At 42.7% G+C, this 13143-nt stretch overlaps 1 protein-coding gene across 1 annotated transcript; it reads right to left on the bottom strand.

The window, feature by feature from the left end:
* Positions 1–10188: 10188 nt before the first annotated feature.
* LOC130135787 (protein NRT1/ PTR FAMILY 5.2-like) lies at positions 10189–12132 on the bottom strand. The gene is made up of 3 exons (XM_056305538.1): positions 11920–12132; positions 11270–11841; positions 10189–11187 (listed from the first exon to the last, which is right to left on the bottom strand). The coding sequence occupies exons 1-3, from the start codon at positions 12115–12117 to the stop codon at positions 10317–10319; spliced, it is 1641 nt and encodes a 546-aa protein (XP_056161513.1). The 5' UTR covers positions 12118–12132; the 3' UTR covers positions 10189–10316.
* Positions 12133–13143: the final 1011 nt, after the last annotated feature.

Below are 13143 nucleotides of genomic sequence, written 5' to 3'. Positions count from 1 at the left end.
GGAATATATGTTTACTAATAAGTTTCCCTAGGGCTCCTCCGGGGCGACGAATTGGTTTTTACTCTTCACCCTTTTCCGGGCGTAAAATGATACTGGACAATACTTTATCGATCTTTCAAGATTGAGACTCACAATTAATTGAATTGGCGGTATTTCATCACATCATTAGATATACTGTCCGTAAAAAAAATAAGGTTCTTTTTCTCGAAAGCAGAGAATGTTCTCTCTCTCTCTTTTGGTTGTACTAATTGTTTAGTCGTATCTCCCTCGACGAATGCGCATACAAATAGTCGACCGAGTCTTAGTGTTTGTCGATGACTGCCGTCATTAAAGAAGCTGGCAATGAGCAAAACAGATTAGGCACATTTTTGTAAGCATTTAACCCTTGTTTTATTAGCCAACAGGCATACGGCTTTGCTGGCAAAGGGATTAGGGGGTGGGGCCAGAGAGTATCAGGTCCGGGGTTTGATCCCCGGAAGCACCGCACACATATGTACATAGTAGAGAAGAGTAAGACAAAAAAGAAAAAAAACCCATGTTTTATTGGTGAAAGACGACCCTTAAGGGAGAATGGAAGTTTAATGAATTTTTATCTGCGTCTCTAGTTAAAATATAACAATTGATTAAGAGATGATCACACCGTTTTTGTCTTTTGATAAGGAGGCTCATTGTCTCCATCGTTGTTTTTGCTTAGAAGCTTCCGCGAGACGACAGGGATAAATAACATGATAAGATTTCTCACCATGGAAAGAATGATGTTGCTCTTGGAGTAGAGTCAAGTTTTTTTGCAGTTTCCATTTATTTGAGACATTGAGAAGAGGCAGTCTTAAAGCCACCTGCCCGATTATCAATTTTTCGGGTAAAACCAACCCGATTGTTTAAAGAGATACACGGATAGGTCAATTATTGGTGATTCATGCCATAGACATTGTAGCATCACAATCACATCAACGAACCACAAGATGGGATTCACATAAACATCATGTGAAAAGCAGGTTTAACTCTATGAAAAGATGAAATGTTTCTAGATCACATTGTCCTGTTTTTCTTGGGAAAATAATATCAGAAGTATCATAACTTTCGTGCGACGCTCACTTTAGTATAAAATTTTTTTAAGCGATCATTTTAGTGCAACTTTGGTAAAAAAAAAATGATGACATAGCAATATTTTAATATTTTTTCCAATCGATGTTGCTTGCCAGCACTCTGAGTCAGCATAAAAGCCCTAAATGACGTCGCTAAACATGTTTGCTCAACAGCAAAACGAATTGCAATTCGCAATAGAGAACGATGCCATGAACGGAGCTAACATCGACGAAGAAGAAAGCCTCAGTCTCCTGCAAGGTGGGAGTATCTGGAGCTAGTGATGTCGCGAGACCTCCTCCACAAGTTCCCGGACAACTCGGCTTTGATTACTCGCAAGGCCTGATCCGGTCTCCGCTCCTCCCTCGCTTCCACTTCTCCATTGACTCCGACTGCTTTGCCACTCCGAGTAGCTCCTCTTTGGATTCGATTCACAGAAGACGACGAAGAAGAAGATCAATCGAGAAGCCACTCCGAGTAGCTCCTCTTTGGATTCGATTCACAGAAGACGACGAAGAAGAAGATCAATCTCTCGATGAGTGATAAGAAGAAGATGATGAAGACGAAGAAGTCGGTGAAGGTCTCTGATTCATTGCTCACTCCGATGAACATTACCTGTGAGCCTCTTGCTAGAAAGTTAGGGAAAATTACCAAAATAGTCCTAAACATATTGCAATTGTGCCAATTCAATTCTAAATATTTTACATTTGTGCCAATTTAGTTCATTCGGCCAATTTTGGCCGGCTGGTGCTGACGTTGACATCAGCCGGTGCCGGCCGCCCGGTGCTGACGTGGACGCCAGCCGGTGCCGGCCGTCCGGTCAATGCTGACATGGCAATTTTTAAATATTATTTTTATTTTTTTGATTTATTTATTTATTTTTCTTTTCTTTTCTTTTTCCCTTTCTTTTTTTTTTTTCCCTTCATCTTCAACCTCTGGCCGGCAAGGTCAGCCCCGTCGGCCGCTGGTGAGGCTCGACCTCACTGTCGTTGGGCGAGGCTGACCTCGCCAGATCTGGCATGGTGACCTCGCCTAGTGACGGTGAGGTCGAGCCTCGCCAGGGGCGGGCGAGGCCAACCTCGCCAGTCAACGGCGAGGCTCGACCTCGACTAGTCGACCATGGCGAGGGCACTTGACCTCGCTAGATCTGGGCGAGGCTCGACCTCGACTGGTCAAGCGGAGGCTCGATGGCCATGGCCAAATCCGTCGAGCTCTGGTTCAGCATCTGGGTCGGCGTAATCTGACTCCGGTTGACGCCCCCTCGGGCCGCCTTGAATTCGACTGTCCTCGGGTTTTCGTCCGTTGAACAGAAAAAAATGCCAAAGCAAAAACATCCCAAGAGGTTGGGGGAGGGGATTGATACTCACGGCGTTCGGGCTGCGAGGCGGCCTGTTCTGGTTGCGCGACGACATTGAGAGAAAACGACGAAAATCCACGGACAGTTGGATTCGAGGTGGCCCGGGGGGGCGTCAACTGGAGTTAGATTTCGCAGACCCAGATGCGGAACCGGAGCTTGACGGTTATGGCCATGGCCGTTGAGCCTCCGCTTAACCAGTCGAGGTCAAGCCTCGCCCAGATCTAGCGAGGCCATGGCCAACCTTGCCCGCGACGGCGAGGGCTTGTCCTCGCCGGCAACTGGCAAGGCTCCACGCCAGATCTGGTGAGGTCGGCCTCGCCCAACAACGGCGAGGTCGAGCCTCGCCAGAGGCCGGTAGGGCCGACCTCGCCGGCCCCCGCCTCTAGCCGGTCGTCGGTAGGTTAAAGATGAAGGAAAAAGAAAAGAAAAGAAAAGAAAAGAAAAAATAAAAAAATAATTCCAAAAAATAAAAATAATATTAAAAAATTACTACATCAGCGTTGACCAGACGGCCAGTGTCAACGTCAGCGCTGGCCGCCCAAAATTGACTGGATGGACTGAATTGGCACAAATGCAAAAGGTTTAGGACTGAATTGGCACAATTGCAATAGGTTTATGACTGTTTTGGTAATTTTCCCTAGAAAGTTACTCCGCTATTCGATTCTCTCCATTCTTGTTAAATGTTTTTTAGAAATTCATTCTATTTAACGATTTCTTTTCTATGTTTTTGTGATTTTTTTGCTTGATTATGGATATCTAAGTTTGGATTATTGAATTTCTATTAAGAATTTCCAATTTAGGGTTCATTTGTTTTGGGATTTTTCAAGGTTGGAACAAGTTGCTGAAGGTAGCATCCAAGCATTTCAAGAAGAAGAAGAAGAAGAAGAGATCCCACGGTCCGCAATGCATGAAGCTCTGCAATTATTTAAAGGGCTGAGATTATTTCTTTTCTTTTCTTTTTTATAAAAAAGCCATGTAGGCATTAATGTTTTATTAAAAAAGCCACGGAGGATTTCTTACGGGAATATGTCGTTGGAGACACTTAAGTGATCGTTTTTCCTTCAATATGGAACTGAAGTGATTGCTTGAAAAATTTCGACACTAACCTGAGCACCGTACGAAAGTTATGGTACTTCTAGTGTCATTTTCCCTTTTTTTTCTTCTTATTAGTAATCTTCGAACCGGGTCGGTATAGATATTTCGTAAGATGTGACCTCAAACGGTACGAAGAAACCTGAAAATGACGAGGATGTGATTGCTTTGGATCGTCGATGGTTGTCTCACCAAGACATGCATTGATGCAATCTATTTGGACACAATTATTAGGAGTATAAGATTCGATGTTTACACGGGTCGATATTGGTGAGCGGGGAGAGTTTCGTAATTTCTTTAGTGAAAGAAATGAAAACGCCACAATAGGTCCACAAAAGGAATTGCTATTCTAGGTATGATCCCAAATCTATGTTGGGTATGTGTTAGGAAAGGCTCCAATGACAAAATATGCTATTAGCCCGTTCGATTATAGTAATGGAATAAGGCTCTAATGAAATAATTATTACGCTGTAGGGTAATAGAGCAATAATAATAATTGCGTTGTTTGGAAACTTTTCCTCGTGAGACACTACTACCCCAAATGATTTTTTCGTCTCACAAATAATCCAAAATTTGTATCCGTGACAAAAAAATATTAACTTCCATTTATAATGACAGTAAAAAATCCAACGTGGCATTGTCTACGCATAATGCCACATCCGTCTTTAATGACCATAATGGACGAAACTGTGACGAGAGAGAGATTTTTGGGTTACCGGTACAAATTTGGGGTATTCGGTGACTCTGGAGAAAATTTTAAGATTTTGGTGGGATTTTCTCTCATAGAAATACATGTCAGCAATAAGGATTATACAGTCCTACCCACAAATGCTTGTGTTGATCCTTTGATTAAGTCTCTTGAATAGTCTTCTGTAAATAGTTTACTATTATCCATGGCCTCCTTTTCTTCCCATACAGTATCCATTTTGTTGAAGAGATAATCGTGTTTTATTAATCAATATAGGGTTACAAATATATATGCTTAACCCTACTAAAACATAAATTACTATTCTACCCTTGTTACTAACAATACTTTTCAACACTCCCCCTCAAGTTGAAATATAGATATCAAATAATCCCAACTTGTTACATAAGAAACTCACTCTATTCTTTCTATAGAGATTTAGTAAAAATGTCTACGAGTTGATCCTCCGTCTTTGTGTGTTGAAGAATAATTTCCCCTTTTTGAACTTTTACTCGCACAAAATGACAATCAACCTCAGTGTACTTAGTTCGCTCATGGAAGATAGGACTAGATGCAACATGAATAGAGGATTGATTATCACAATATAAAACTGATGGATTTGACGGTGACATTCCAATATCTAATAGTAACATCCTCAACCATAATTTACCCGTCACATGTGTCATAGCTCGATATTCAGCTTCAGCGCTTGATTGGGAAACTACATATTGTTTCCTGCTCTTCCACGCAACTCAATTGCCTCCAAGAAACGCACAATAACCCAAAGTAGATCTCCTATCAATAGGACATCTAGTCCAATTGGCATTAGAGAAGCATGTAGTGTTTTTTTTTTGGTAAGGAGAAGCATGTAGTGTTTAAATGACCATTGTTGACACCTAAATTTTGGCGTATCATTTAGTCGTAATTTGTATAGAAAATTAGGGATTAAATTTTTAACCCCTAAACAAAAATATTTAGGTTGCATAACATCTAGTTTAAATTCATTTTAGATTAATTGCATTTTGCATCAGATTGGCAGTGGCGAATGAGCTTAAAATTTCATCGAACGAGACTCGGCTCGCTTGGAATGCAAGGGCCGGGAATTACAAGTCAAACGGGCTCGGTTGTTTTAATTTGAGCTTAATTCAGCCCATTATCCTTAATTAATTCAGCCCATTTAAATTAAATTAAAATCTAAGCCCAAGCCTAAGCCCATTAGGACTAGAGAGCCCATCTAATTGACCTAGATTAGTGTTATATATACATTATTAGGTCAGGCTTTCTTTTGGGGGTTCTGATCACACACAAGAAACATAGAGAGAAAACAAGAAAGTTCATAGGGAGAGAAGAGTCGTCGTCTTCCTTGGGCATGTGTCTACACGATCACGACCGAGAGCTCCATGACCAGACTCTATTTCTTGCTGCTTTCGTGCCTCCTCGTGGCTGTTCCTCCGCTCATCGCTGCGTCACTTAAGTAAGTCGGCAGCAGTCCGTGAAGAAGTTGCTGCTGCTGTGCCCACCTCCGACAACGACGAGGAGCCACTGCCCACGAGCTGCTTCGCCCTCACTTGATGCTGTCCTTGCCGTGAACCCAACTGAGATCTGAACTTCTATGTTTGGCTCGATCTTCTCTGATTTTGCAGGTTCAGCCAAGGTTGGCTTTTGTTGACGGAGTCAATATACTACGTCCAAGTGAAGTCCAACTCAGTGATACCCTTGCCGAACTGCTCATCACTGATTGCTGTGAGCCCCTTTGCTGCTGGCCACTCTGCACCACCACGCTTCCAACATCCGAAGTTGTCCCTGCCTCAGCCCTTCACGCCTCAGACGCTGCTCCAACAGTCAGCGAGCGCCTAGAGATACCAGCCAGTAAGCGCGAGCGGTTTCCAGTAATTCCAAACAATTTTCTGCAGATTCTCAGCGAGCCCATCCTCTCCGACGTTCAGCACAGCAGCCCAGCAGAACTAGTGCTCATCGTCAACCTGAACCAACGCTGCACCTGCCACCGAGAGCTGCTCATCCAGGACGTTCGCTGAATCCAACGAACGGCAAAGTTTCTCGGCCTTGACTTGTGCTGGTCACAGCACGCTCCAGCCAGTTCCAGCACTCGAGTCCCAGTCAAGTCCAGTAGATTCCCTGCCGTTGAATTTCCGGTGCGCTCCCCAATTTAGTATCGGGTCTAGTGAATCTTTGCTGCCACCATCATGCCTCTGTGACGTCCACTTGGTCTTGCTTCCTTGCTTAGTGGGTCCAACGAAGTCAACAGAATTCGTTGGATCCAATTTGAGTTATCTGCAGGTTTCTTTGGTCTTGCCGGGAAGTCCGATAAATTTCCTTGTCGGTTATTGTGATTCCCTTTGATGACGAAGCCATGAAGTAGCAGCTCCGCGCAAATCACACCGAGGAGCCCACGACCACACCATCGAGCCCCAGTCGCGAAACCGTCGGCCACCGTCCCGATCCGCGAGCCCGAGTCCGATCCAAGTTCGAATCGGAAATATCCACAAATTAGGTAAGATTCTCATCTATAGTCTTAGAATATTCAATTTCCTAATATGGGTGTTTGAATATTTCGTGAATATCATGTGGATATTTAGAAATCTTAGGATAATGTTCGATATATCCGCAATATTTTTAAATATTCAAAATTAGGAAAACTTCCTAATTTAGCAACGTATCTGGACGACTATCCGACCTTATCCCTAAGGTTCGATACGCGGCGATACGGAAAATTATTATCCTATCCATAACCACTTGAGTACGATAATGATTTTTATCCGCTTTCCAAATTTGAATAATCGGCTTTCCGTCGATATCTATAACCCTATAGATATGACCGATAGTTTGATTTTTGTGCCTAATCCGAGTTTGAAACAAATATGGCGGATCGCGTGGACGTTTTGAATGTGGTTGCTATCCTTGTTTATTTAATTGCTTTCCTTTTTCAAATAAACAGAAAATTCAAAAAAATATTAATTAGATTTGAATTAGAGTTTTTGCATGTCTAGGAATCCTAAATGTATCTAGAAGATAGAGTAGTTATTTAATTTAAATTAGGACTTGAGATGATCTATTTCCTAGTTTAAATTAAGTAATATTCTAATCTTAATAGATTATTCAGGTTATTCATTATTTCGAATTTTAACAAAAATCCTAAAAAGAAATCATGCTAGGGTAGATTAAGTCATCATAGTTTGCATGTTAATTTAGGCATTTTTATTATTCCGAATTTAAATTGAGAAAATACCAAAAATAATCATTCGTCTTGTCATTAGAAATAGGTCACGTCGTCGCACGACATATAGTTTGCATGCTAGGTTGCATTAATCGCATGTCATTTTCGCATGTCATTGCATATAGGCTAGATTTCATTTAAATAAGTGAAAATCCAAAAAAGAAATTGAGTGAATTGCTTGTTAATTAGAAATCATATTAGGTTGTCAATGTGATTTTCTAGCTAACAATGCAGATGCTTACATTGCTTCCAAGTAAGTAATTCTTCCAAACTTGCAATTTATTTAATGCTTTCTGGGTGTTAAATTGGTGGTTTGCGCACTCGCATGAACACCTCACATGTTAATAACTAAGTTGAAATGGATCCAAACTGCCTGCCAAAACATTTTTGAAAAGAAAAGGTACCGAAAGGGCGTTAGACCAGATCTAGCGTAATCAAGTCCCCGGGCTTAGAATCTCTGGTTCGTAGGAATAAAACATATCTCCCTATGTTTTATTTAGGTTTCTAATCGACCTACCATAAATAGATTAGTGGCGACTCCAAGCATGAAAGCTTTTGCATGTTAAAAACTTAAACCCTAAGTTGCGAATTGGTAGGGCTTGGGAGGGCCCGAGTTAGGCTTAGTCTTAACAATCCATTAGCCCGAGAGAAATTTCAGGTCGCGACAACCATAATTCTTAAATAGTAGTCCTTTGCCTAGTGTTCCCTTCAAATATTTAACGATTCGAAGAACAACATCCCAATGAGTAGTACAAGGAGAACTCATGAATTGACTTAATACACTAACGGCAAAAGATATATCAGGTCCTGTGACGGCAAGATAGTTTAACTTACAGAAAGGTTTCTCTAACACTACTTTCAGCTGATGAAGTAGCCAGCCAAATCGCACAGCTAATGAAATAAAGGTTTACTACACTAACAGCAAAAGATATATCAGGTCTTGTAATGGAAAAAGATATATCAGCTTTGATGTCGTATTAACAGGGCATTTTTCACATTCAGCTGATGAAGTAGCTAGCCAAATTGCATAGCTAATGAAATAAATACACGAACAGATGTAACTTTGGCCATCGGAGAGAAAGCGTCATCATAGTCGACACCATAAGCTTGAGTGCACCCCTTCGCAACCAACTGTACCTTCAATCGGTCAAAAGCGCCATCCGGATGAACTTTAACAGTAAAAACCTAACACAAGAGTGTGTGCCTTTCCGAAAAGTAATGGGCGGATCAAGAATAGGTTTAGAGGCTGGTATTGTAACTGACGGGGAATAGATGAATCAAGTGTTAGTAAAGACAATACTGTTATAGTAGGGGCTGTACTGTGTCGATGATAGATGCGGTCAGCAAACTGAAATCGTGTGGATGTAGCTGGAGAAAGTGAAGGAAGTGGAATCGTCGGTATGACACAACCATCACCATCACAAGACGCCGTTGGAACTGTCGGAGAAGTAAAATATGGCTGGTCCTTACAATGGCGAGTAGTGTGACGATTGTTAGTGATCTGCCCTAGGAATCAATCAAGGTTGATACTTTAATATTAGTTGTGGATTAGGTTGTGTCGGAAAACCGACATTCACTATACTTAGGTAGTCATAATGACTTGCTAGAGACCGCTTATGACTTGTGGGCCAAAAAGGGTTTTGAGCATACTGCTAATGTTTAGTGAACCTACAGGGTTGCACACAATAACGAACTGAGTTAATATTTTCTGTGCGCCGGGATCTACTTAAAATAAGAAGTAGATTTTAATTTATTCTCCTATTCAACTTATCTACGCGGTCGTGCACGTTATGAGATAACGATTAAACGTACGATTGAAGGTGGACAGTTTGGCGGGCCCAAATCGCCCAGCCCCACTTCTTTTAATTCGCGTAGATAATGAGGCTATATATATATATAGCGTGTGGGTGATGAAAACCCTAAGAGAAAAACGCCTCCAAGAGAATACGAAGAGAATCGTTCTCTGTTAAGAGATCTTTGAGAGAGTCTCGAAGATCAAAGACGATCAGGAAAAAGAAGTCCAAGATCTTTAGCTAGCACTTGGATCGTTGGAGACTTCCGTTCGTGTGTGTGGATACCGGTAGAGGCGCAACACTTGGGGCGCTAAATCCAAACACAATCGATTGTCAATTTACCTTCGATATGCAAAAAGGTACGTGTTGAAATTCTGTTTAGATTTCAATATACGCATGGATCCTGTCTAGGGTTTCGGTTTACAAATTCCGCTGCATTTTTAGCACTAGAGGTGCCCTACAGCGATGCGGGGCTGGGCGACTTCGGAATAGAGGCGACAGGGCTAGGTGACGCCGGAATAGGGGTGACAGATCTGGGCGACGCCAGAATAAGGGCGATAGGGCTAGACGACGTCGAAATAGGGCTGGGCGACGCCGGAATAGTGGCCTCCCGACTAAGTTTTTTTTTATTGGCTCTGATACTAAGTTGAAGAGATAATTGTGTTATATTATTCAATCAGAATAGGGTTTCAAATATATATGCTTAACCCTACTAAAACATGAATTACTTCTACCCTTATTACCAACAATACTTTCCAACACATTTTGATGACTTAAATCATCTTTTAATCCTCCACGAACCTCAATTTTCATGATTTCAAATGTCTCTACGGAATTCCATTACTTTTGCTGTTTGTCCAAGGTTTCACACTGCCACTGACAGGAGATAAGTGCACAATCATGTGCGAAAAATGACCAGGAAGTTCAGTTCTTACAGCGCGACTAGATCTTTGATGAACTGATAATCATAGGGGAGTAAAGAGGATGATGTCTATCAACTATATGTAATAAAGCTTACACTGTATCGATCTTCCGGATCATTACATGTGTATAAGATGTTTTATCGTGTCTTCATCCGACAGTCATGGCCTCGTGATTAGCTGAATTAGCAGGCAAAGCTTCCATCTCTTTGTCAAAGGTTACTTCCTCGTTGTAGACGAACCACTTGGCCACGACAAGGAACACGAGAAAATTGAGAAACGTGAGGACCGCCAAGAATGCGTAATAGTAGTCGAGGTGGGAGATGTTAAGGTTGTCCAAGATCCAACCTTTGTGACCATGTTCCTTGGTGATTCGCGAGACTGTCTTGAGAATAAAACTACTTAGGAAGTTCCCGATACCTAAACTGCTAGTGAAGTAAGATGTTCCTAGACTTTTCATGCCTTCTGGTGCTTGGTCGTAGAAGAACTCGATCTTTGCCACTTCGACAAAAGTGTCGGCGACTCCCATGAGGGCGAATTGCGGCAGGAGGATGAAGATGGTGAGAGGGACTGTTTGGAGCTTACCGTAAATGCCGTTCTCTCTGGCGACACTCAGCCTCCGCCTCTCAGCCAGACTAGCGGTGACCATTATGATTATGTGGAGGACGAGGCCTACCCCCATTCTCTGCAGCAACGTGATGCCTCTAGGGTTCTTGGTATAGCGCCTGATGGCAGGGACGAAGAACCGGTCATAGATGACGAGGCTTATGAGCATGAAGATCGTGACAAACGCGGTGAGGCTTGCGGGAGGGATGTCGAAGTGGGGGCCCATGCTTCGGTCCAGGGTCGTGCCCTGCTTGATGAAGAGTGTGTGCACCTGCGCATACATGGTGCTTGGGATGAACGTCACTGCTAGGATCGGCAGCATTTTGACCATCCGCTTGGTTTCCTCTACTTGGGTCACAGGACATAGCATCCATGGCGAGCTTGAATCAATCTTCACTGCGGCTTTGTCAAGATATCTACAATTGCGACGCGAAACGGTCTTGGTTAATTTCAAGGAAACAATCTGATTACAATCCACAGAATTAGGGAAGTGTGAACCTCATAGAAGTAGAGTGATCGATCCGGAATTTCTTCAACTCTGCGTATTGTTTGAGGCTCAATTCATAAAGCTCCTTCGGATCACTCGGAACAGGCAACTTCCGCTTCCTGATCGACGCTACCATCACTTGAGCAATCCTTGTGAAAGGGCTTCCTGAGGGCACTTTGTGCCTATAAAATGGAGTGCCCACCAAGAACACTAGGACTGATATTGCAAGCCCTAGTGTGGGAAGGCCATACCCCAATCCCCAACCCACCTTGTCTTGTACATAGATCAAGACTGTGTTCGAGAATAGTGTCCCAAAGAAGATGCTGAACATCCACCAGTTGAAGAATGAGAGCTTTTGGGCCCTCTCCTTGGGCTCGAAGTCGTCGAACTGGTCTGCGCCCATGGTCGAGATGTTGGGCTTGGTCCCGCCCGTCCCAACCGCGATTATGTAGAGGGCAAAGTAGAAGATGCCTATATGGAGGGGGGAGGCATGATTGTTGCATTCCTCTTCTTTGATCCCCGAGGCGCACGATGGAGGCCTCAGCGACGGCAGCGACACTGCCAGCGTTAGGAGGGACATGCCCTGCGCATTCGTTAAGCGTGTTAAAGACCGACTTTGTATGTGTACCTACATAAATGAATCCTAATGCATGCGCAATACCACGAGATAAACGACGGATGCGGAAATGAAAGTCCAGTAACGTCCGAGATAAGCATCGGCAATATATGCGCCGAGGATGGGCGTCATCCAAACCGTCCCAGCCCAGTTCGTGACGTTGTTGGAGGATGTCACAGTGCCTTCGTGGAGCTTCTTTGTCAAGTACACCACTAGGTTCGATGCAATCCCATAGTACGCCATTCTCTCAAATACCTCATATCCTACATACACAACGCCAGAATGAATTAACATTGATCAAATCATAGATTCCTTTGTCTTTCCCCCTCCTAATTACGAAACTACAACGTCTGAGGACTCGTAAACATGAATCACAGAAGCAAAATTTGGGTATGACACAACGTGTTATATCTGAAAGTTTCTTTTCTGCCCAAAATATGATCTAGTAACTAAATGAAATGGCCCTTTTCTAGAATGAACTACTTAGCTAGCAGCTTTGGCTATTATGTATCAAAGTGGAAACTTATGAACTCGAAACGTGACTACGTTCCGCTAAATTAGCCTCGATTCCAGATAGAATGGCTGCGCCTGCACCACCGGCTTTGCCCTTACCTACGATGAAGGAACAAGCGTTCCATCGGCCGGTCTTGGATCTCAGGATGGGTCTTCCTCTGAGGTCCACAGTGCCATCTTGTGTGTAATCATCTTTATCTGCACTTCCTTTCTCTTCAACCGGTCCCGTCATCTTGTTTCGAAGGGAAAGAGAGGAAGAGCAATTAGAGTTTCCTCTATAAATTGTGTTTATTCAACTTGCTATGTTCTTTATAAGGTTGGCTAATCATGGTCGATTAATTAATAACTCTTTCACTTTCATAATTATCTTTAAGAGATCCCAGCTCTTAACTCTTACAGAAGGGAATATATGTTTACTATGTTTCCTAGGGTTCCTCTAAGCCGACTAACTGGTTTTTACTTTTTACCCATTTCCGGCATAAGGTGACACCGAATGATACTAAATCGATCTTTTAAGATGAGAGTCTCGATTGAATCGATGATATTATGTCGCATCATTAGAAAAAGATTGCTCTTCTCGAAAGGTGAGTAGATACTCTCTGTTTTTTTGGTTGTACTAATCGTTTAGGTGTATCTCCCCCGGCGTATCTGGGTACAAATAATCTACCAATTCTTAGTGTTTGTCAATGACATTGACGTCGTGAAAGAAGATAGCAATGAGCAACAAACACTAGGCAAATTTTTTAAGTTTTTAAC

This window comes from Syzygium oleosum, unplaced genomic scaffold (genome assembly GCF_021117445.2).
Source record: "Syzygium oleosum isolate NSW1041296 unplaced genomic scaffold, Sole_v2.1 Sole_v2.37, whole genome shotgun sequence".
NCBI classification, from domain to species: domain Eukaryota; kingdom Viridiplantae; phylum Streptophyta; class Magnoliopsida; order Myrtales; family Myrtaceae; genus Syzygium; species Syzygium oleosum.
The sequence above is the reverse complement of the archived record's forward strand: the minus strand, read 5'-3'. Positions and strand labels throughout refer to the sequence as shown.

Excerpts from the sequence above, each read along its gene's own strand:
- LOC130135787 (XM_056305538.1), bottom strand. The coding sequence starts at position 12,117 with ATGGCGTACTATGGGATTGCATCGAACCTAGTGGTGTACTTGACAAAG. Across the intron at positions 11,842-11,919 it reads CATCCGTCGTTTATCTCGTG|GGCATGTCCCTCCTAACGCT; the intron begins GTATTGCGCATG and ends ACGAATGCGCAG. Across the intron at positions 11,188-11,269 it reads GATCACTCTACTTCTATGAG|ATATCTTGACAAAGCCGCAG; the intron begins GTTCACACTTCC and ends TCGCAATTGTAG.